The sequence below is a fragment of the Macaca mulatta genome, chromosome 8 (assembly GCF_049350105.2).
Source record: "Macaca mulatta isolate MMU2019108-1 chromosome 8, T2T-MMU8v2.0, whole genome shotgun sequence".
Taxonomy (NCBI): Eukaryota; Metazoa; Chordata; class Mammalia; order Primates; family Cercopithecidae; genus Macaca; species Macaca mulatta.
The window spans coordinates 10,760,922-10,782,148 of NC_133413.1; the positions used below are offsets into that span (position 1 = coordinate 10,760,922).

Here is a 21,227-nt window from a genome sequence, read left to right on the forward strand (position 1 = left end):
CACTTTCCCTCTGGTTGCTCAACTCCTGAAACACCCACGGCCGTCCAGGCCCAGGCTCGCTGCGAATCATCCCTGTGGATCCAGAGCCTCGTTCAGGCTGACGCAATGCTTTGCTGTTCTCATCCCCTCCCCTCCCCTATCTATTTGCTTTTGGTTTTGTTGGGTTTTCTTTGGGGACAGTCCAGCAGGCCCTTCATCATATCTTTCTGTCCCAGTAGACTTTCTTCTGTTTTGGCCAAGTAACAGCATAACAACAAGTAACAACAGATTCATTTCTAACAAGAGCCAGGCAATGCTCCAGGACTATCAAAGCCTAGCCCAGGGTGGGCATCTCCAATGCTTGGAGGAGCCAGGTAGGAAACACACCCGTGGGAATCAGGGAAGATGTTTATGAATACAGAGTAGAGGGGCCTCTGGCTAACTGCAGAGTTTAAATTCGATTAAACACACAAACCACACTGCTCTGTGCTGGCTGGATCAGACTGGCTCAGACCTGGTGTCTCAGTTTGGGGTTTCAGCACTCAAAAGGAGCTAAGGCTTGGGCTCTGTGAGCCTCCACTACGCAGGAATCTGCTCCAAAGCAAGTCTTGTCCTCACTCCTTCCTCAGCTCTTCCCCTTCCCCCTTCCTCCCCTCTCCTTCAGATTGCAGTGGCTCTTTCCCCAGGGGAAGCTGAGCAGTCACATACCAGCATTGGTCTGGCCCCAACCTGCCACCCAGCATTCGTGCCATGTGGCGGGGCCGTGCTGCGTAGGGAGGCAGATGGGCACCTTCAGGTCATCGAGTGTGATGGGCGAGGCCAGCAGCAGCAAGGCAATGTCATTGTCCATGTTGGCTCTCTTAAAGTCCTTGTGAAGAATGATGCTGGCGACCTCCTTTATTTCCATGGATGAGCTAGTTAAGTCGTTGGTCCCCAGCACGACATTCAGTTCTTCTGGACTGGTGGCAGAGAACCAGAGAGGGGCGAGTGAAAGGGGAAGGGAAGCCTCAAAAGTGGGAGAATTGGCTGTGCTCAGAAACCTAAATCTCATATAGCTCTAGGACATTTAGACCCTACTGGGGCTGTAGCTCAGAAGGTGTGAGGATTGGAAAAAGGCAGGAAAAACAAAAACAAAAAACAGAAGAGCCAGTGAGCAGACCACAGCCACACCATGGCACCATTGGGGGCCCCAGAGATGTGAATGGCGTGCTTCTGTCTAACACAGCAAAGGCAGAGCTGGGTTTAGGGCACTCTACAGAGCCCACAAAAAGCCCCTTGGCACGGATCAAACTGGTTTTCAGATAGGTAAGGCATTCATTATTATATATCTTTTATCTCAACCGGTCTACCAACACTTTAGAAACTCAGGACCAGAAGTTAGTCTAGACCACCACTGACCAAGCAGACAGGAGCTTCAGTAATAAGTCCACATTCAGAACCCCACAAGATATTTGTTATCCCATGACAGCAGGTGCCACAAGGGTCTTTGGTTATGACATGATGAAACTGTCCTTGGGTTTTTGATTAACCTTCTAAAATCAGCCCTTCTGTAGGTCTTCAAACTTCCTTGAGCTGGTGTAGCAGAAAGCACAAGTGCTAGAGCCAGAGTTTGAATTCTGTCTCTATATACTAGGTGGGTACCGTGGGTGAGCGGCCTCAATTTATTGGACCTCAGTTTCCTTATCTATAAATGAGGGCTCTTCATTCTACCTGCTCCAGGGGTCACTGTGTGATTAAATGAGGTAACAGAGGAATCTTTCCTTCCTTCCTTCCTTCCTTCCTTCCTTCCTTCCTTCCTTTCTTCTTCTTCTTCTTTTTTTTTTTTTTTAGATGGAGTCTTGCTCTGTCGCCCAGGCTGGAGTGCCAGTGGCATGATCTTGGCTCACTGCAACCTCCGCCTCCTGGGTTCAAGCAATTCTCCTGTCTCAGCCTCCTGAACAGCTGGAACTACAGGCGCACGCCACCATGCCCAACTAATTTAGTAGAGATGGGGTTTCACCATATTGTCCAGGCTGGTCTCGAACTCCTGACCACTGAACTCCTGACCACGGAAGTCCTGATCCACCCACCTCGGCCTCCCAAGTGCTGGGATTATAGGCGTGAGCCACCGCGCCTGGCCAATAGAGGAAAGTTTCTCAGCAGGGTCTCCAGCACATAGTTAGTCATCAGTAATACCAGGCATTCATCCACATGCTGTCACAAGGAGCAGGAGAGTAGGGGGTCAGGTGGCCCAGGAAGTCAGGCTTCCAGAATTAGAAGGATTTCCCCCTAGATGGACTTGAATGCCCCAGAAGAGGCATTTGGACCAAGCCGCTTGGCTCCATCAAGCCACAGGTGTTCCTGGAGAGGGCAGATGTGACCTCAGGGAGGTCATTGGCCCTGGGTGATGTGAGGAGGACGCAGCCTCAGGCTGGCTACCTCCATGTCCCCAGGACTAGGGGATGGGTGGGTGGGTGGGAGCCGTTCATGCTGACTGGACACTGAACAGCCACAGGTTCCTCTCAGCCTCCAGGTGTGGGTGAGGGGGAGGGTGGCCCAGGGGTGGGCGCCCTGAGAGGCAGCAGCGGGAGGCTCGTAGTACTTACAACAGCTCTTCGGAATATAAGCAGTGAGCCGCAGTGAGAATCCACCACTTGTTGAGGATGGAGCCGCCACAGAAAGGTTCACCTCTGGCCTGAATACTCACCTGCCACGGAAACTCACCCACCTCCGCCTCCATCCCCCCTGTGATTCTGGAATACCGAGTTCTTCCCTCGAAAATGGATCTGTCGCCACATTCTGGTGGAATGAAAGAGAGTGGAAAGCAAAAAGGGAAACATTTAGTCAGCGTCCAGTGTGAGCCGGGGACCGGGCTGGGAGGAGGAGGCTTCCAAGTGGATATCCTCGCCCCCATTCCAGAGAGGAGCTCACTGAGGCTGGCGAGCGGGGCAGCTCTTGTGGCATCAGCCAGCAGATGCTTCAGTTTTTCTACACAGAGCTCAGCAGGCGAGTCAGAAGCATTGGCTCTGACTCTATCCAGCATTTGTGACCTCAGGAGAGTCACTTCACTGAGCTTTCTGCTCTCATCCAGGAGAAATTGGAAGAAAAATAGCGTCCAAAGCCAACGTCCTGTGGTGGGCAGGACAGTAGCCCCCCAAAGAGGTCCAAGTTCTAATAGGCCATCTCCCCAGAACCTGCGAATATTTTAGCTTGCAAGGAAAGAGGGGCTTTGGAGATGAAATTTGGGTTGCTAACCACTGCTCTCAGAGTGGGGACACGATGCTGGCTTTTCCGAGGGGCCAGTGGAATCACTGAGGCCCTTGAGGGGGTGGAGGGAAGCAGAAGGTCAGGCCGAGGGAGAAGTGACTGCAGAGGAAAGGCAGAGAGATGCAATATAGCTGGCTTTGAAGATGAAGGCAGGGGCCCAGAGAAGCTTCTAGAAGCTGGAAGTGGAAAGGCGAAGAATTCTCCCTTAGAGCGTCCAGTAGGAATGCAGACCTGCCGCACCCTGAATTCAGCCCCGGAAGGCCTCTGCTGGAGCTCTGTCCCACAGTACTGTAGGATAAGATATTTGTGTTGTTTAAGCCGCCGAGTGTGTAGTCATTCATTTCAGCAGCCCTAAGAAACCACAAGGGGCGGGGCACAGAAAGTGCCAGAACCTACCGGAAAGCCCTGGCTGAAAGCCCTGGCTGTTCTAGGCTAGTCCAGGCTGAGCAGCTCCTTTACTTGGGGGACTGAGAGCAAAGCTGTAACTGCCTGTGCTGAGGCAGGAAATTCCCCTTCCGGACAGAGGCCGGGTCCAGCTCCTCGCCCCCAGGAAGAGGAGATGCTCCATTAATATTTGCTGACTTGAATGTCTGCCTTGCGTTCTGGGACAAGGTATGAGTTTGACTCTAAAAAGCCTGAGACCCTATTCTTGTCTCTTTCTTGCTGCTCATTTTCCAACCATCAGCTCAATAGAAGCTGTGAGGGTTTTGTCGTTTGGGTGACCCCGTGGTGATCATTTTTGGTTTAAAAAAAATACACGAGTGAGAACTTAGCAATGTGCATCCAGAGCCTTCTGCTGTCAGTAATGCATAAAGGCTCTCTTCGGGACTTTTGTTTTGTTTTGTTTTTGAGAGATGAAGTCTTGCTCTACCGCCCAGACTGGAGTGCAGTAGCATGATCTTGGCTCACTGCAACCTCTGCCTCCCAGGTTCCAGCGATCCTCCTGCCTCAGCATCCCAAGTAGCTGGGACTACAGTTTTTGTATTTTTTAGTAGAGACAGGGTTTCACTAAACCTGTATGTTGGTCAGGCTGGTCTTGAGCTCCTGACCTCTGGTGATCCGCCTGCCTCTGCCTCCCAAAGTGCTGGGATTACAGGCATAAGCCACCATGCCCAGCCTATTCGTGACTTTTGGATCCACATTTCTTCTCTGATTTTATTTACATATGATGCTTACTGTGTGTCAGGCACTGTCGCAAGCACTTTACAAGCACCGATTCACTTGGTTGTCATAACTGCCCTACTGAGGTAGGCTCTCTTGTTTTCATCCTCACTTTGTAGTTGAGACAAATGAGGCACAGAGAGGTTAAGTAGTTTGCCCAAGGTCACACAGCTAGTCAGTGACTGAACCATGATATGAGCCCCAGGCAGGCTGGCAGCAGAGCTGGTGTTCTCATCACTGCCCCATGTGGCTCTCTGCCTGAAATATTCTTCCCCAGGCAGCTACTTGGCTCACCTCCTCACTATGCCCAAGAATCCCTTCTTCAGAGTGTCCTTCCCTGACCTGTGTCTGAAACAGCCCCTCCCATCCTGGTGACTCCTTATTTCCTACCCAGTGTTACATTTCTTCATTGCATCCTTGTTACATTAACTCCTACATTATAAGTCCCTTTTGCCTGACTCTGGTACCAGAATGTAAGCTCCAGACGGAGAAGGCAACATGCTTGTCTGGTTGATAGCGGGTCCCAGGGTCCGAAAACCACACGTGGCATGGAAGAGGCACTCAACAACCATAAGTCATCCTCTGACTCAATGACTCTGGGAGTCTGGAAGGCAGCACATATGTGCATCTGATGATGTTCACTGCAGCGATCTCTATCATCGTGACAAATTGAAAACCAGCTAAATGCTAGGGTTGAATAAAGTAAGGCACATCCATATCATCAACTGCTTCTCAGCCACAAAATTAGGCTCATGGGGGATTTTTAACAACACAGGGAAATGTTTGTGATAAAAAATTGAGCGAAAAAGTCAGGATGGAAATCATATTTAAAACTTGTGATTTTATTATGTTAAGAACGTGGGTTTATAAGTATGGAAGGAAGTACATCAAAATGCCGAGTGTCTATGAGGTGGATTGGATGGTGGGCAGCTATGATGGGTGCCCTCTGTCTCTCCATCTGAGATGCAGAACGTGGCACGTGCCAGACAGCCCAAGCTTGAATCCAGGCTCTGTTGCTTACTCACTAAATGATTTAGGGAAACCTACTTATCTTTGAGTACCCCCCCACCGACTTTCTTCATTCCTAAAATAAGCATAAGATAATGCCAACTTTATAAGACTGACGTGTGGATGAAATGAGGGGATGGATGTTGAAATGGCCGACAAAGTGCTTGGACCAAAGTCAACTCTCCAGAATGAACTGGCAGAATTTCTCATATCCATTTTGAATCAAAGTCCCCATGGGACCCATCCCCCACATTCTTGGTCCTGAGATCAACCCACAACATCCATATGGAATCATGTGGACTTTTAGGTTCATGCAAGAGCTCAGAGCCTGGAAGCAGTGATGGAAGCAGAAACGGCTGCTTCTGAGTGATCTGAGCAATCATGCATTTTGGGCCCCCTTGCAATGGGACACCAGAGGAGCATGTTCTGCTGATGCTCTCCCCTCACTCCCCCCACCCCCTGTTCACACAGAGTGCAGTGGACCCCAGGCTGGACTGAAGGAGGCCAGGTGAACCTGCTGTGTTCTGGGCAAGAGGCAGTGTGCACAGGGCAGGCAACCTGGCGCTGCGGGCCAGTGCAGGCCGAGCAGACAGCTCTGTCATTTCCCCATGGGTCAACTTTGGGCAAATCCTCATCTTCAGTGAGGCTGAGTTCCTTGTCCACACGTGGTCTGAGAGCAGATGCCCCACCATGGTGGTGTGTGCGTTAAACACGGGGAAGTGCTCAACCCCTAACAGTTGCTAAGTACCCCAGTGTCCCTGAAGTCTCGCCCATCCCCTTGGAGAAAGAAATGAGCCATCAGGGAGCTGCAGGGGGCCAGGCACAAGGACACAAGCATCCTTGAACTTGGTCTGACTGATCTAGGCTTCCCTGGGCATCTATGGCTCCTGGAAGCCTGGTGCTGTTGGGAGCCACAGAGGCCCAGGGTAATGGTCCCCCTCCAAGTGGCAGAACTCAGTCTCAGCTAGTTCTAGGCACAAGCTTGAGGGCAGCCTACTATTCCTTTGAGGATGAAGTGTCAGTTTCAAAACCAAAACTCAAGGTCAGACAGGTCAAACACTGGGCCAGGGAAGAGAGGAGAAAAGGGAGAAGTGATTTGGAGGAGGGGCATGTGGGGACCCCTGGAGCTCTGGCCTTGTGCTCTGCGATCCACCCTCCTGGCAGCCAGTCAGCTGGACCATGAGCCCCCATCCATGCCCCCTCTGCTCCTGGACTCACCACTGACTGGGCGGGGGGGATGAGGGCGCTGAGGGTGGTGGGCGCCCCTAGCCCCACCTAGGAGAGCCACTTCAGCCTCTGGGAGAGGAGTCCGCGGACTGAGTTGAGCTTCTGTAACCAGGGACAGGAGCAGCAACACTGAGAACAGGAGCATGGCCCTAGGCTGTGCTGTGGGCCCAGGGGTGACAGAGGCCAGGGCTCAGGGAGTGAGGCTGACAGCCTCTGGCTCAGATCCAGGGCCCCCGGGTGATGTCACAATGGGCTGTGGAGCCGAGAACTCAGACTGCAGTCATGAAGACTTCTTTTCTGACTGTTTTGTTTCTAGGATGGCTGCACAGAGGCATCTCATCTCAGAGCCTTTCTTATCCCAGGTTTCCTTCTCCCTGACCTGGGCACCACCCAACTTCCCGAGTGTATTAGTCCATTTTCATGTTGCTGATAAAGACATATCCGAGCCTGGATAATTTATAAAGAAAAAGAGGTTTAATGGACTCACAGTTCCAGGTGGCTGGGGAGGCCTCACAATCATGGCGGAAGGCAAAAGGTGTGTCTTACATGTCGGCAGACAAGAGAGAATGAGACCACGTGAAATGGGAAACCCCTTATAAAACCATCAGACCTTGTAAGACTTATTCACTACCAAGAGAGCAGTATGGGGGAAACTGCCCCCGTAATTCAGGCATCTCCTGCCAGGTCCTTCCCACAACACGTGGGAATTATGGGAGCTACAATCAAGATGAGATTAGGGTGGGGACACAGTCAAGCCATATCATTGAGCCTCCGGTGGGCACAATGATGCTTTCAGCCATTGTCACCCCCAAACATTTTTTGAGGCTCAGTTCAGGCCACGGCTTCTCTGTGAACGTGGGGGTAATGTCTGGGGGAAGGGCTTCCAGCCTGGGCCCTCAGTCCGGGGAGGCCTGGAGGCCTCTGCCAGCACCCGCACCCTGTGGGGTACAGCTGCCCGCTTAGTTCTCTGCCCAGGATTCTGACCCGGGGCCTCAGGTGTGGCTGCCCGGGTCAGGTTGAGAGGTTCTGGCCTCCCCTCATGCCCAGTGTGGCGGGTCCCAATCCCCTTTCTACCACCTTCTAGATGGATCCCACATGGCCCCCAAGTGTCCTGATGGGCCCCTGTGTGTTCCAGATGAAACAACCAGCCTCAGATGGAGGTTCCTGGTGTGTGGCCTCACTGGATGTCAGTGACTCAGTCATGCTTTAGACTTTGTGTGTTTTTAAAACTTCCACACCCCTCAGTGCACTGACCCAGGTGGGCTTACCCAAGCAGCCTGGGCACTGCCTTCCTGGCCACAGGCTGAGCCTAGTGGTTGGAAGTGACTTATGCACTCAATCGCCAAAGTGCCCATGTGTCTACCTGCCCAGTCTTACCTCCTCGGTTTTCTCATCTGCAGCAGAGAAACACAACGCTCACTGGCATGCAGGTTACTGTGAGGCTTAAAGTGAGATCACATGACCGGCAAGGTGGCCTCTCACGGGTGTGGCTCGAGCTACTTCCTGGGGAGGAGATTCCAGGACTTCTCTGCTCTTTCTCCCAAGGCAGCTCCCTGGCGAAGGTTGCTCCTCACTGCTCAGGCATCCCCTCTGAGGCTGAGCCACAGCCTGTTGAGTGGCCCTAGGTGGTGCCCTCCCCACCTGCTCTGAACCATGCTTCACCCACCTGTTCAACAGGGGATGCCTGGCCCTGATGGAGGCCAGCACTTTTCTGACTGGCCTGTGGGACAGGAACCCACAGCACACCCAGGCACCTGGCCCTGATCTCACCACTTAGTCTCACTCTTTGGCCCTCAGGGTGGCCTCATAGGGAGCCCCTGGCTTTCCTCTTCCCCTCCTTCGGGCTCAGGTCCCCACTGGACCTACTACTCACGCATCTACTATATGCCAATGCTTTCTCCTTTGCTCCGTTTCTATTGGCTCTGGGGGTAGGGTGTTGAGGGGAGGAGGAGCCTGGGCTCCAGGTCTGATGAGGGAATGGAAGATGACAGCTAATCTCATGGATGGGGAGACAAGGGGCACAGGCATATCCACTGCAAACTGCTGCTCATTTTCAACAGAAGTGACTGAACAAAATCGTCGGTCATCTCCGGAAAGATTGATTTCCTGCTGAAGACCACCTCGTAGAGTCTACGTCCCTCCTAAGAACGTGACTTAGATCTATTCTTGTGAAATACTCGTTCACTGTCCAGCATTGCTTTGCAAATCTTCACAGTGATGCTGGGTTGCACCATGTCCCATCTTCTGGATGGAGACAGCCCAGCCTCACATACTGAGCTCTGCGCAACTCCAGAGGGCGCCATCCCCCATAGGCGACAATGGGAAATTCTCTCCCTCGGACTGTGCTAACGAGGGGGTCCAGGGTGAGAAGAGCAATGCTAGTGCTGTAGAAGGAATCTGATGAAATTCAAAGAGGAAAGGAGGCACATGATGATATAGGTTGGATATGGGTTGTGTGGGGACTGTTGCCTGGCTGACGCCCCAGAGGTCCCAGGGTGGCATTGACTTGTGGACTTTACCGAAGTCTGGGCCAGTGATTCTCTGACTGTCTTAGCCTATTTGTGCTGCTATGACGGAATATTACAGATTGGGTAAATTTTTTTCTTTCAGATGGCGTCCTACTCTGCCACCCAGGCTGGAGTGTGGTGGTGCAATCCTGGCTTACTGCAACCTCTGCTTCCCAGGTTCAAGTAATTCTTGTGCCTCAGCCTCCCCAGTAGTTGGGATAACAAGTGTGCACCACTATGCCTGGCCAATGTTTGTATTTTTAGTAGAGAAGGGGTTTCACCATGTTGGCCAGGCTGGTCTTGAACTCCTGACCTCAGGTGATCTGCCTGCCTCGACCTGCCTGCCACCTCCCAAAGTGCTAGGATTATAGGCATGAGCCACTGCACCTGGCCAGATTGGGTAATTTATAAAGAACAGAAATGTATTCTTTCACAGTTCTGGAGGCTGGGAAGTCCAAGATCAAGGTGCTGGCAGGTTTGGTCTCTGGTTCCAAAATGGTGCCACATTTCTACGTCCTGTGGGGAAGAGGAATGTTGTGTCTTCAAGTTCTTCAGAGGAACAGGAGAGAGTGAACCCACTCCTGCAAGCCCTTTGTAAAGTGGTGTTAATCTGTACATGAGGACAGAGCTTTCATTACCCAGATGCTTCCCAAAAGTCTCACCCCTCAGCACTGTTGCGTTGGAGATTAAGTTTCCAACGCATAACTTTTGGAGGAGACACATTGGAACTGTGGTGCTGACTTGGATGTGCAGCCCAGGGAGCTTGTTCAGTGCAGATGAGGGTTGCCAGATTTAGCAAACAAAAATCCAGGATGCCTTGTCAAATTTGAATTTTAGATAAACAAATATTTTTAGTATAAATATACTCCATACCGTGTTTAGGACATTTTCATCCTAAAATAATTTGCTGTTTATTTGAAATTCAAACATAGCTCATGTCCTATATTTTATCTGTCAACTCTAATATCTGTTTACAGGCTGAGTCCTTCAGCTCCTGATCTAGTGGGTGGGGCAGGCCGGGGGTGGGGAAGAGGTCTGAGCACTTGTAACAGCACGGCTTCTTCCAGATGAATCCAATGCAGGTCATCTCTGGACATCTTTGAGAAGCGTCAGTTAGGCCCCCTGGAGAGAGCTTTGCTGGGATCGCTGGGGTCTGACTCACACCTGGGAAATCTGGAGGTGACAGAATGGTTCTGGGAGGGATGCTGCTGGGTAGGGACTGTCCTGAACCCACAGTTTTTCCTTGGAACCAGTGTGGGCTGCACAGAGAGAGATACGCCCAGGGGTGGTCTTAGGATTCATCCCATGAGGCTCCCTGGAGGCGGCAAAAAAATCTGTAAGAAAGAGTCTGGGGTGTATCACCAGGTGCTCAGGGGATGACAAAGAGCAGAAAGCAACACGGCATAGAGAGAGCCCCACCCTGGCCTGGGGACTTCAGGAGAAAGCCACCCAGCAGGGAACCATGGAAGAGCCCATGAAGACACCACATAAGAGCCAGCCTTCAGTATCTGCCAGGCCCAAGGAACAGTGAGCTGGTATGTGGGCTCACCTGGACCTGTGCCTTCCCCTAAACTTTCACCTGTGGGGGGCAGGTGAACAGAGAGGGAGGTGAGAAAGGAACCATGTTCCTAACTGGACCCAGGTAGGGAGGAAGCACTGAGTCAGATTCTGTGTCAAGAATGTGACAAGGGTTTGGATATTCTAATGCATAAATCGTCCTGAATTCAGACCCAAGTGACCGTAGGACTATTACCTGAGAATAATCAGAAAAGCTCCGAGTCCAAGTTTTATCTGGACAGAATACATCATGCCCTCTGAATGGCTTATTTATTTATTTATTTATTTTGAGACAGAGTCTCGCTTTGTCCCCCAGGCTGGTGTACAGTGGCATGATCTCAGCTCACTGCAACCTTCGTCTCCCGGGTTCAAGTGATTCTCCTTCCTCAGCCTCCCAAGTTGCTGGCACTACAGGTGCCCACCACCACGTCTGGCTAATTTTTGTATTTTTAGTAGAGACGGGGTTTTACCATGTTGGCCAGGCTCGTCTCAAACTCTTGACCTCAGGTGATCCACCGCCTCATCCTCCCAAAGTGCTGGGATTACAGGCATGAGCTACCGCGCCCGGCCTCTGAATGGCTTTTAACAGGAGACAACCAGCTGTGTTTTGATCACAAGCCATGTCATGGTGCCCATTCCACTCCTCAGTGCCTTTGCTGCAGGGTTTTCTGTTCAGACTGGTGGGAAAGGTCTGGCTGAAGCCTCACGATTCCTCCATGTACAGCAGTTTGCTGAACAGCATGTGTGGAAACCTACAAAATCACACAAGCACAGGCAAGTCCCCTGGCACAGGCAGGCAGAGGTCTGGAACAACGGCCACACTCTACCTCCTCCCCCTCCCCAGCTCTCATGTTGGTCTTGGCCGATGGATCACAAATGAGCCAAAAGTTGGCCTTGGAATCTCTTCCAGTGTAGTAGTTTGGGCATCTATCACCCGGTGAGCAGATGAAACCCACTGTCATTGTTAGACTAGGACCTGACAGACATAAGGACCTCACAGGGATGAGGGATCGCCAGCAGAGACGAAGGTCAGAGGCTTTGGGAGGATGCTTCTTGTGTCCTCTCTGATGATCACGCAGGCACTCGCTGCTCTGAGAAGCTGTTCTTCTATTTAGGTTGTGTGCATTGTTTAGGAGGTGGTCTGCCTGCTGCTTTAGAGTGGGTTCTGGAATCAGACGTACCTTGCTTCAAATTCTGCTTCTGCCATCTCCACAAGGGGCTTTGCACAGGTTATTTAGCCTCGCAGAGCTTCACTTTCCTTACCACTACATGGGGGATAAGAATAGGCTGACCTCCGCGGTCACAGTGACGACGGCACAGTAAGGCATCCATAACTAGTTTGCTGTGATGGTGGCGTTGATGTTCTGCAGCCCAGGCTACAACTTTAACCACCAAGTTGGCATTTTCAGCCAGTGATAGATCACGGCCATAGACTTGGCTTAGGCACATGGGATCCCAGAGGCCATTCCCATCTAATCCTGTCTGATTCCAAGTGAGTCACTGGGGTGCTAGAGGGGTTGGGTGTTGATTGGTTCTGATGCTTTCCTGCGTGCTGATGGGTTTGCATTTCAGAACAATCCTGAGAACCGGATGAAGTCAGCCCCTGCCTCATTTCGTGGAGGATACAGCCAGCATCACAGGGCACTGAGCATCACACCTGGATTCCAATCCAGGTTGCCAGTCTCAGAGGCCCTGCTGCTGTCACGGTGTGCTTTTATATACAATCCTATTGAATGATCACACGATTTTCCTTAATCCTCTCAAAAAACCCACAAGAGGGAAGGAGACTCAGACTTTAAATGACTTGGTCAAGAGAATGCAACTCATCAGGGTGAAGCCAGGTCCGGAACACCTCAGGGTCAGCCCCCAGCTTGAGTGGGAGGTGAAGCCTTCTCTTCTCAGGGCATCCAGCCAGGCATGCATGCATTCATTAGTTCCGACTATTTATAAGTGCCTAATATGTTCCAAGCAACATTCTAAAAATGAGATAAGGGAGTACATAGAAAGGAAAAAGCTCTCACCTCATCCAGGTTATAGTCTAGTGAGAGAGACAGAAAGCAAATAAATACTGAAAGCATAGATGATGTCAGAGGGTGACAAGCGCTAGGGGAAAAATGAAGCAGAGAAGGGCATGGGGAGAGCAGGCTGGGAGGGGTGGGTGCTGTTTTCTGCAGGGTGATTGGGCAGGTTTCACTGACAGGGTGACTGGGAAGATACCTGAAGGAAGGCGGGAGTGACCCTTGGAAATAACTGGGGGGCTCTTGGATAACTTGAGAGCCTTGTAGGTAGCTGCTGTTTCAGCCAGCAGGCACTTCATTCATTTCTTCTTTGAGTGACAAGGACTGTGGTTGTGAATGAGAGGAGATGGGGAGGTGGCTATAGGTAAGTCACTGACAGGGAGGGGATTGGGGAGCTGTTTATTTTGAAGGATTTAAGGTGGCATGACTAAAGCACCTTCAAAGGCTGATGAGAAGGATGTGGAAGAGTAGGAGAAGTGGAGGATGAGGGAGAGGGCACATAACTGATGGTATCAGATCCTTGAGGCTGTAGGAGGAGCAGAGGGGAGGGATTATCTGTAATCAGAGCACCTCTCCTTGGAGCATTCTTGGCCCATTTTCCGTTTTCCACAGCAACTCCCTCTCCTGGGTTTCCTCCAGCTCTTCTGGCAATTGCCAGCCTCCTTTTCCAGCTCTGCCTCCTCTGTGTAGATGCTGAGGGTTCTTCAGGGTCCAGCCTGGGCCTTCTGCACTCCTCTCTGCAGATGCTCTCCCCGGGGGACCTCACCCACCCCTGGACTTCAGTAGGCTGATGACTCCCCAGCTTATCCTTCCACCCCAGACTTTCAGATTGGGCTTGTAGCTGCCTGCTTATCCCGCAGAGCCCATCAACCACGGTGCCTCTCTGCTCCGCCTCATTGCCTGTGTTTCTCTCCAGGTCCGCTGTGTCTTTCCTACTTTAGGCCCCTGTCATGTCCCGTCTGTATGACTGGAACCACTTCCTACGTGATACTCTCTTCTAGTTTCATCCTCTCCAAAGTATTTTCCACATTACACCAAGAGTCATCTTTTTTTTTTTTTTTTCTTGACAGGATTTTGTTCTGTTGGCCAGGCTGGAGCAATGGAGCAATGACAGCTCACTACTGCTTCGACCTCCTGGGCTCAAGCATCCTCTTGCCTTGGCCTCCAGAGCAGCTGAAACCACAGGCACCCACCACCATGCCTGGCTTTTTTTTTTTTTTTTTTTTTTTTTAGTAGAGATGGATCATCTTTTAATGCAAATGTTACCACATGACCCTCTTTAATTCTATCCCTTCCTCCCCAGCTGACCTCATGGGTAAGATCCAAATGTCCTAACAAGGCATTTCAGGTTTTTTGTAACTTGGTTCCAGAGAACATAAAAAATCACCCAAAGACCTAGAGCTCTTTAACACCAAGGCAGACACTGGAGTAAAAGCGCAGCATCAAAGGCAGGAGGGGAGCAGGCCGACAGCTGCTCACCCAGCCTGGTCCTTCCAGGGTGCCCCGTTAGCCCCTGCTGCAGAGGGGACGCGAGACAGGGAAGGACAGGACATGCGGACTCTGCTCACCCAGGCTAACCTGCATCCCCTGCCCCTCCCTGAGCCCAGGGCTCACTGTGAAGTCACCAGCCCTACTCTGCCCTGCATTGTGACGCCCCTGCCAGAAACCACTGTGGCTGGCATGTTATCAGCTCTGGCTGGAGGCAAAGGTTGGGCAATTTTGGACTGAAATGACAAGAAGATGTTCCAGCTTCTAATTCCCCTGCTTTTGGCACTCAAGGGACATGCCCAGGACGATCCAGGTCTGTGCCAGGCCCTCCAGGAGCAGAGGTTGGGGGAAGGGATGCCATCTCTTAACTGGCTCCTGGAAAGTTAACTTAGAGGCCCAAAGGATGCTGAGTTAGGGCCAGTGACTCAGGAAATGAAGAGATTATAATCGATCAATCCAAGTCCATGCATTGGTTCTGCAAAGATGCCGTCTAAAATGATTCCCCAGGGTCTGGACCCAGAGTTCTGGAAGTTCAGGGGAATTGGAGGAACGATTTAGCAACTGACTTTGCTTCTCATCTCCACCTTCCTCTTTGTTAAATCATTAACAATCCTTCCAGGTCCAACACCCTTGGGGTGGGGGCAGCACAGTAGTGGTGGAATAAGGCCTTATTTAATTTAGAATGCCAGTATTAGATTATATAATCTCGTAACATGGAGAGCATGATAGGGCTATTATGTGGAGTAGATGAGTTAATGCAAAGTTTGTTCTGCAGAGCCTCAGTCCTGGGAAAAGCTCCAGAGGAAAAAGTCCTATGCTAGACATGATTTGGAAATGTTCCATTTGATAATTTTTCTGCAGAATCACTGTGGATAACCACATATAAAAGGCTCTGATATATTTTACAGTAAAGAAAATGGCTTAAGTTTAATTTTGTTGAATCTGGCATTTTTGAGATGGATCTATCCATAAGATCACTCTTGCCCCGACTCCCAGCCTGATTCAGAACATTTTATATTTATTCTTTTGAGAATTACCTGTTCCTAGAGTTTTCCCATTTTTCTTATCTGGGTGAGTTTTTAAAGCTGATTTGCGGACCGTTTCGAATTTTAATGACATTAGACCTTTGTCTCTTATAAGTGCTGCAAAATCTTCCTACTTCTTCAGTTCTCTTGCAATTTTATTTTGGACCAAACAAATTTAAAATATGTGTAAAAAACTTGTCAGTATTTTTACTTACGATTCTTGGCTTTTATTTCATGTTATTGGAAGGGCTTTTTCATCCCAAGAATATGAACCCAGCATATTGGACAGCACAGAGTGAGCTCTGAAGTAAGATTGTGTTCTAATTATATTTCCTCCACGCACCTGCTATGTGACCTTAGGATGAGTTACTTCATGTTTCTGCATTTCAATTTCCTCATCTGCAAAATGGCCATATTAAGGTTGTTGTGGAAATGAGATTTGCACAAAGCTCTGAGAACTGTGCCTGAAACTTTGTACATACTCAAAATACGTTAGCTTTTATTATTCTAGAGCTTTCGTGACTTTACTTCTTAAATTAATTTTTCCCCATTCTGGATTAGTAAAGATATTTTCTATGTTATTCTCTAGAAGTTTCATACTTTCATCGTTTATGTTTAGACTTAGAATCCATTTGGTATCAATTTTCACACACAATAAAAGGATCGGGATGAATTTTTTTCCACCTGGATATCCTACCGACCCAGTTCATCTGGGAACATTTGTTCCCCAGCCGCCACCTGTGTCAAAAATCAGGTCTCACTGTATCTGTCAGGCTGTTGGTAGACGCTGCTTATTTCATTGGCATATTTATTGATCTCTGTGTCGCACCACACAGTCTGAATTCACACAGTTTTATAAAAGTCATGAACGGGCCAGGCGTGGTGGCTCACGCCTGTAATCCTAGCATTTTGGAAGGCCGAAGTGGGTGGATCATGAGGTCAGGAGTTGGAGACCAGCCTGGCCAACATGGTGAAACCCCGTCTCTAATAAAAATGCCAAAAAAAAAAAAAAATTAGCCAGGTGTGGTGGTGGCATCTGTAATCCCAGCTACTCAGGAGGCTAAGACAGGAGAATCACTTGAAGCTGGGAGGCAGAGGTTGCAGTGAGCCACAGTCATGACACTGCACTCCATCTGGGCGACAGAGTAAGACTCTATCTCAAAAAATAATAAAATAAAATAGAAAAAACACCGCACCAATGCTTGCCACTTCACCTCTGCCCCCCTCTGCCCGTCATATACAAGGTGCTCAAGCTGTCACGTGCCATGTAGGGGAAGCTTCTGGGCCATGTGTTGTTATTGCCTAGTATATTGCAGTGGCTCTTGAGGAGATGAAATATTATTCCACGTGTACACTTGTAGCCCAGTTTACTTGTGATGTGCCCATACTCCTAGGGTGCAGACCATTAAGCTCCTAACCAAAGCCACAGGAACTTATGACGCCCCTCACCATTGACTAGTCCTAGAGTCACAAACTGCCAAGTTGCCCCCAGGGCATTCCTATTGCCTGGCTCACCTCTCTGGATTTCCTTCTTTTGCTATAAACTGGCCCAGTAACTCTTCATTAACTTAACTCTCTAGTGCTTTTGACCAAGGGATGGTACATATTTTACACTTTGTGATTATTCTCAGCAACAAGGTTGTCCAAAATTCATATTCCATCTATTTTGGTTTTAATTTTTCTTTTCTTCTTTTTTTTTTCTTTCTTTTTTGAGATGGAGCCTCGTTCTGTCTCCCAGGCTGGAGTGCCGTGGCGTGATCTCAGCTCACTGCAACCTCCACCTCCCGGTTTAAGGGATTCTCCTGCCTCAACCTCCTGAGTATCTGGGATTACAGGCGCCCACCACCATGCCCGGCTAATTTTCCTATTTTTAGTAGAGTTGGGGTTTCAGCATGTTGGCCAGGCTGGTCTCGAATTCCTGACCTCAAGTGATCTGTTCTGCCTCTCAAAGTCCTGGGATTACAGCATTGAGCTACTGTGTCCGGTCTAATTTTTCAATTCTGTTATTACCCCTTATTTTTTATCTGTTCCTGCCAGCTCCTTTTTATTTTATTCTTTCCTCTTATGAGCTTCTGTTTTATAGTGTTTCATCTTTTCTTCAACGTCCTTGCATAAAACAGTTCTAAGGTATTTTTCCCCTGATACTAGCCAAACAAATGTATTATTCATGTTTATGTTGTATATTTTGTTTCTTTTTTTGTAATAGTTTTGCAAGATTTTCCTATTTTTCAGCTTGTTTGTTTTTAACTCGGGGCCAGTTCTAGGAGATCTGCCTTTTGGTCCACATGATCTAGATAGAAACCCACTGCTGTCTTTCCTTTTTGACATGAGCCTGGTCGTGATCTTCTCTCTGTACCTGGAGGGCTGTACGCTGGCAATCCATCATCTCTGTTCAGCCTGCCTGGGGACAGTGGCGAGGGAGTTAGGGTCCCGATCAGTCACAATCAAGGAATACAGTATTGGAATACTTTCCTTCAGAAGGCGGCCAGGAAAGGAGCGAAGTTCTATCAGCTTGGATGGAATCTTTTCATGTGTAGGGGTATCCTTAGATTTCAAGAGGTTCTTCCCTCTTTGTGGTGATTTTCTTGAAACTCAAAGCCTTTTTAATTTCCTGAGCCAGATATGTATTTTCCTGTGCAAAGACGGCTCTAGTCCTGGCTGGGAAACTTAGTTGCCTCCTCATCTTGCCCATGACCTTGAAGAAGCTGTGTCAAGGGCGGGAGGAGAGGTATCATACAGGCAGACTGTTCTGTCCAGCATGTCCCAACAGAGGTCAAGTGGCTTCCAAGGGGAGCTCCCTGTCCTTCCCATCATCTGCTTGGGCCACAGGCTTTTGTCCTCTAAGCTGTAGGCCGTGGTGGGACTCTGTGGACTTTTTTTCATGTCATTCCCAGTCCTCTGCATTTCAAGAAACTCTGGAATAGCAATGCTACATGTCTGTGCCTTTTCTGGATCTCCTTTCATCCTGGTAAAATTATAATGAAAACATACAAAGTTTGCAGAAAGAGTTTGGTTCTTCTAATTTCAACACAGATAAGTTTTTCTTCTTTTTTAAAAATGTATTTTGGCCGAGCGCGGTGGCTCACACTTGTAATCCCAGCACTTTGGGAGGCAGAGGCAGGTGGATCACTTGAGGTCAGGAGTTTGAGACCAGCCTGACCAACATGGTGAAACCCTGTCTCTACTAAAAATGTAAAAAAAGTTAGCCGGGTGCAGAGGTGGGCACCTGTAATTCCAGCTACTTGGGGGGGTTGAGGCAGGAGAATTGCTTGAACCTGGGAGGCAGAGGTTGCAGTGAGCTGGGATTGTGCCATTGCACTCCAGCCTGGGGGACAAGAGCCAAACTCGGTCTCAAAAAAAAAAATAAAATAAAATATATTTTGGTTAATTTCAGTATGCACCTAGGATGGGTGTATATGTATATGTATATTGTGTGTGCATAATGTATTTATAAGCCATCTTTCCTTAAATGTCACTGTAAAGTTATTTTATAATTCAAACAAAAGATTATATATTGAAACTCAAACTACAGACCCAATTTTATTTTAAAACGACTGAGGCGTATTGAAAATATCTAAATATATCAAACAAAAGATTATATATTGAAACTCAAACTAGAGACCCAATTTTATTTTAAAACGACTGAGGCATATTGAAAATATCTAAATATATTAATAAAAGTTCCAAATCATCAAAAAGAATGGTGGTGGAACTATGGCCAATATCTTTTCATAAGGGCCATAGTGTAGAGAATGCATGTCAGGGCCTGGAAACTATTTTCCTGGTTCATCCATGGAAAATGTCCAGACAGTGGAAATCCTTGATGGAAAAATTTCCAAGGTTTTTCTATGTGTAAGGCAAAAAAGTGATGATTTCCCATGGGAGCTATTGAAAATAAAGCATATAAAATGTAAGTTAGAACGGGGAGCTTGCTTCCTTCAGCTGTGTCCAGAGAAGCAACACTGAAACATGAATCTAGCGTTATAGTGGCCAGAAGGAGCAACGGCATGTGAGTAGGCAGAACTGTGCACTGCTATGAAGAAATACCTGAGGCTGGGCTGAGACTGGGTGATTTATAGGAAAGGAGGTTTCATAATTCTGCACACTGTACAGCAAGCAAAGTGGTATCTGCTTCTGGGGAGGCCTCAAGAAGCTTCCAATGATGGCAGAAGGCAAAAGGGGAACAGGCATGTCACATGACCAGAGCAGGAGCAAGAAAGAGAGAAGGGGAAGGTACTACACACTTTTAAACAACCGGATCTCACAAGAACTCACTCACTATCGCGAGAACACCACGAAGGGGATGATGCGAAACCACTCATGAGAAATCCACCCCCATGATCAAATGCCCTCCCTTCAGGCCCACCTCCAACTCTGGGATTACAGTTCAACATGAGATTTGAGTGGAGGCACGGATCCAAACTATATCAAGTGTAGTGGTCTGACTCTAGAATCAGACTGCCTGGCTTCCATTCCCGGTTTGAGCACTTACTGACAGTATGCCCCCGAGGAACTTGCCTGCCTCTCTGGGCCTCCATTACTTCTGTGAAATAGATTTAATAATAAAATTCATCTTATAAGTGAAGATTAAAGGAGTTAATATGTATAAGATCAAGAACATAGCACAGTGCCTGGGCTACAATGGGTGTTAGCAGTTACTATTACAATGTCTTGCCCTGCAGGGTCCTTGAGGAAGGGGCTGGGCCTGATTGACAGACGGTCTATGTGGAAGGAATAGCATTGAACTAGGATTGAGAAGACCTGGGTTTGAAGCTCAAATTTGCCACTAAGATAATATACAACCTTATGCCTGGTAGATTTTCTTTTTTTTTTTTTTTTTTTTTTTTTGAGACGGAGTCGCGCTCTGCCGCCCAGGCTGGAGTACAGTGGCCTGATCTCAGCTCACTGCAAGCTTCCGCCTCCTGAGTTTACGCCATTCTCCTGCCTCAGCCTCCCGAGTAGCTGGGACTACAGGCGCCCGCCACCTCGCCCGGCTAGTTTTTTGTGTTTTTAGTAGAGACGGGGTTTCACCGTGTTAGCCAGGATAGTCTCGATCTCCTGACCTCGTGATCCACCCGTCTCGGCCTCCCAAAGTGCCGGGATTACAGGCTTGAGCCACCGCGCCCGGCCTAGATTTTCAATAAATATTTCTGAGATGAATAGATGAGTGAGTGAATAATGAATAATTGATAGCTCTTAATCACTACCCAGATTCAACCAATTCCTGAGAGAGAATCAAAGAGGTTTCCAAGATATTGTGCCAGCAGAACTAAGACTTTCTGATTCAATCCCCTAAACGAGTTGTTCTGAGTACAGTTTGAAGATCTAAAAAGCTTAAAACTGGGATAAATAGAAACTGAAAATTATGGGTGGTAAACCTCTGTGAGTAACGACTCCAAAAGGTTGCATAAGCTGAAAGCACTTAAAACATTCAGGAAACGTATAGCTTTTTTGTTCACTCATTTATTCAATAAATATTTACTGAAACTTAACATATTCAAAGACTGTGTTAAATGTTAGCAATACAGAGAGGGCACAAAATGATTTACAGCCTCAAGGCATTTATAGTCTAGTCATGGAGACAGACGTGTCAACAGATAATTCATACAACATGGAAAGTGCCCTGTTGACATGTTTTCAAGATGCTTTGGGGTTTCAGAGAGGGGCTGAATGCTGAGTTGACCACCAATGGCCAATGATTTAATCAATCATGACTATGTAAAAAAGCGTCCACAAAACCTCCACAGGCAAGAATTTGGAGCACTTCCAGGTTTCTGAACACAGGGAAGGTGGCATGCCCAGAGAGGGCATGGAAGCAGCACGTCCCCTCCCCCATACCTTGCCCTGAGCATCTCTTCATCTGGCTGTTCATTTGCACCATTTAAAATATCCTTTGTAATAAATGAGCACTAGTAAGTAAACGGTTTTTCCTGTGTTCTGTGAGCTGCTCTAATGAATCAGCAAACCTGAGGATGAGGTTGTGGAAATCCCCAGTTTGTAGTCAAGTCAGA

The 21,227-nt window shown here is 48.6% G+C and overlaps 2 protein-coding genes across 3 annotated transcripts in view; one reads left to right on the forward strand and one right to left on the reverse strand.

Moving 5' to 3' along the window:
• PRSS55 (serine protease 55) overlaps positions 1-6,821 on the reverse strand; it is a 28,713-nt gene extending 21,892 nt beyond the window's left edge. For both annotated transcript variants that reach the window (XM_015144766.3, XM_001089204.5), the window contains exons 1-3: positions 6,613-6,821; positions 2,565-2,757; positions 688-938 (exon numbers count right to left, since the gene is read on the reverse strand). In XM_015144766.3, coding sequence (XP_015000252.1) covers positions 688-938; positions 2,565-2,757; positions 6,613-6,766 — 598 coding nt within the window. In that variant the 5' untranslated portion in view covers positions 6,767-6,821. The remainder of the gene's footprint in view (positions 1-687; positions 939-2,564; positions 2,758-6,612) is intronic.
• Positions 1-21,227, forward strand: part of PRSS51 (serine protease 51) — an 80,389-nt gene that overhangs the window by 37,807 nt on the left and 21,355 nt on the right. The window contains exon 2 of the mRNA XM_077943015.1: positions 9,232-9,305. The gene's annotated coding sequence lies outside the window, so the exon portion shown is untranslated. The remainder of the gene's footprint in view (positions 1-9,231; positions 9,306-21,227) is intronic.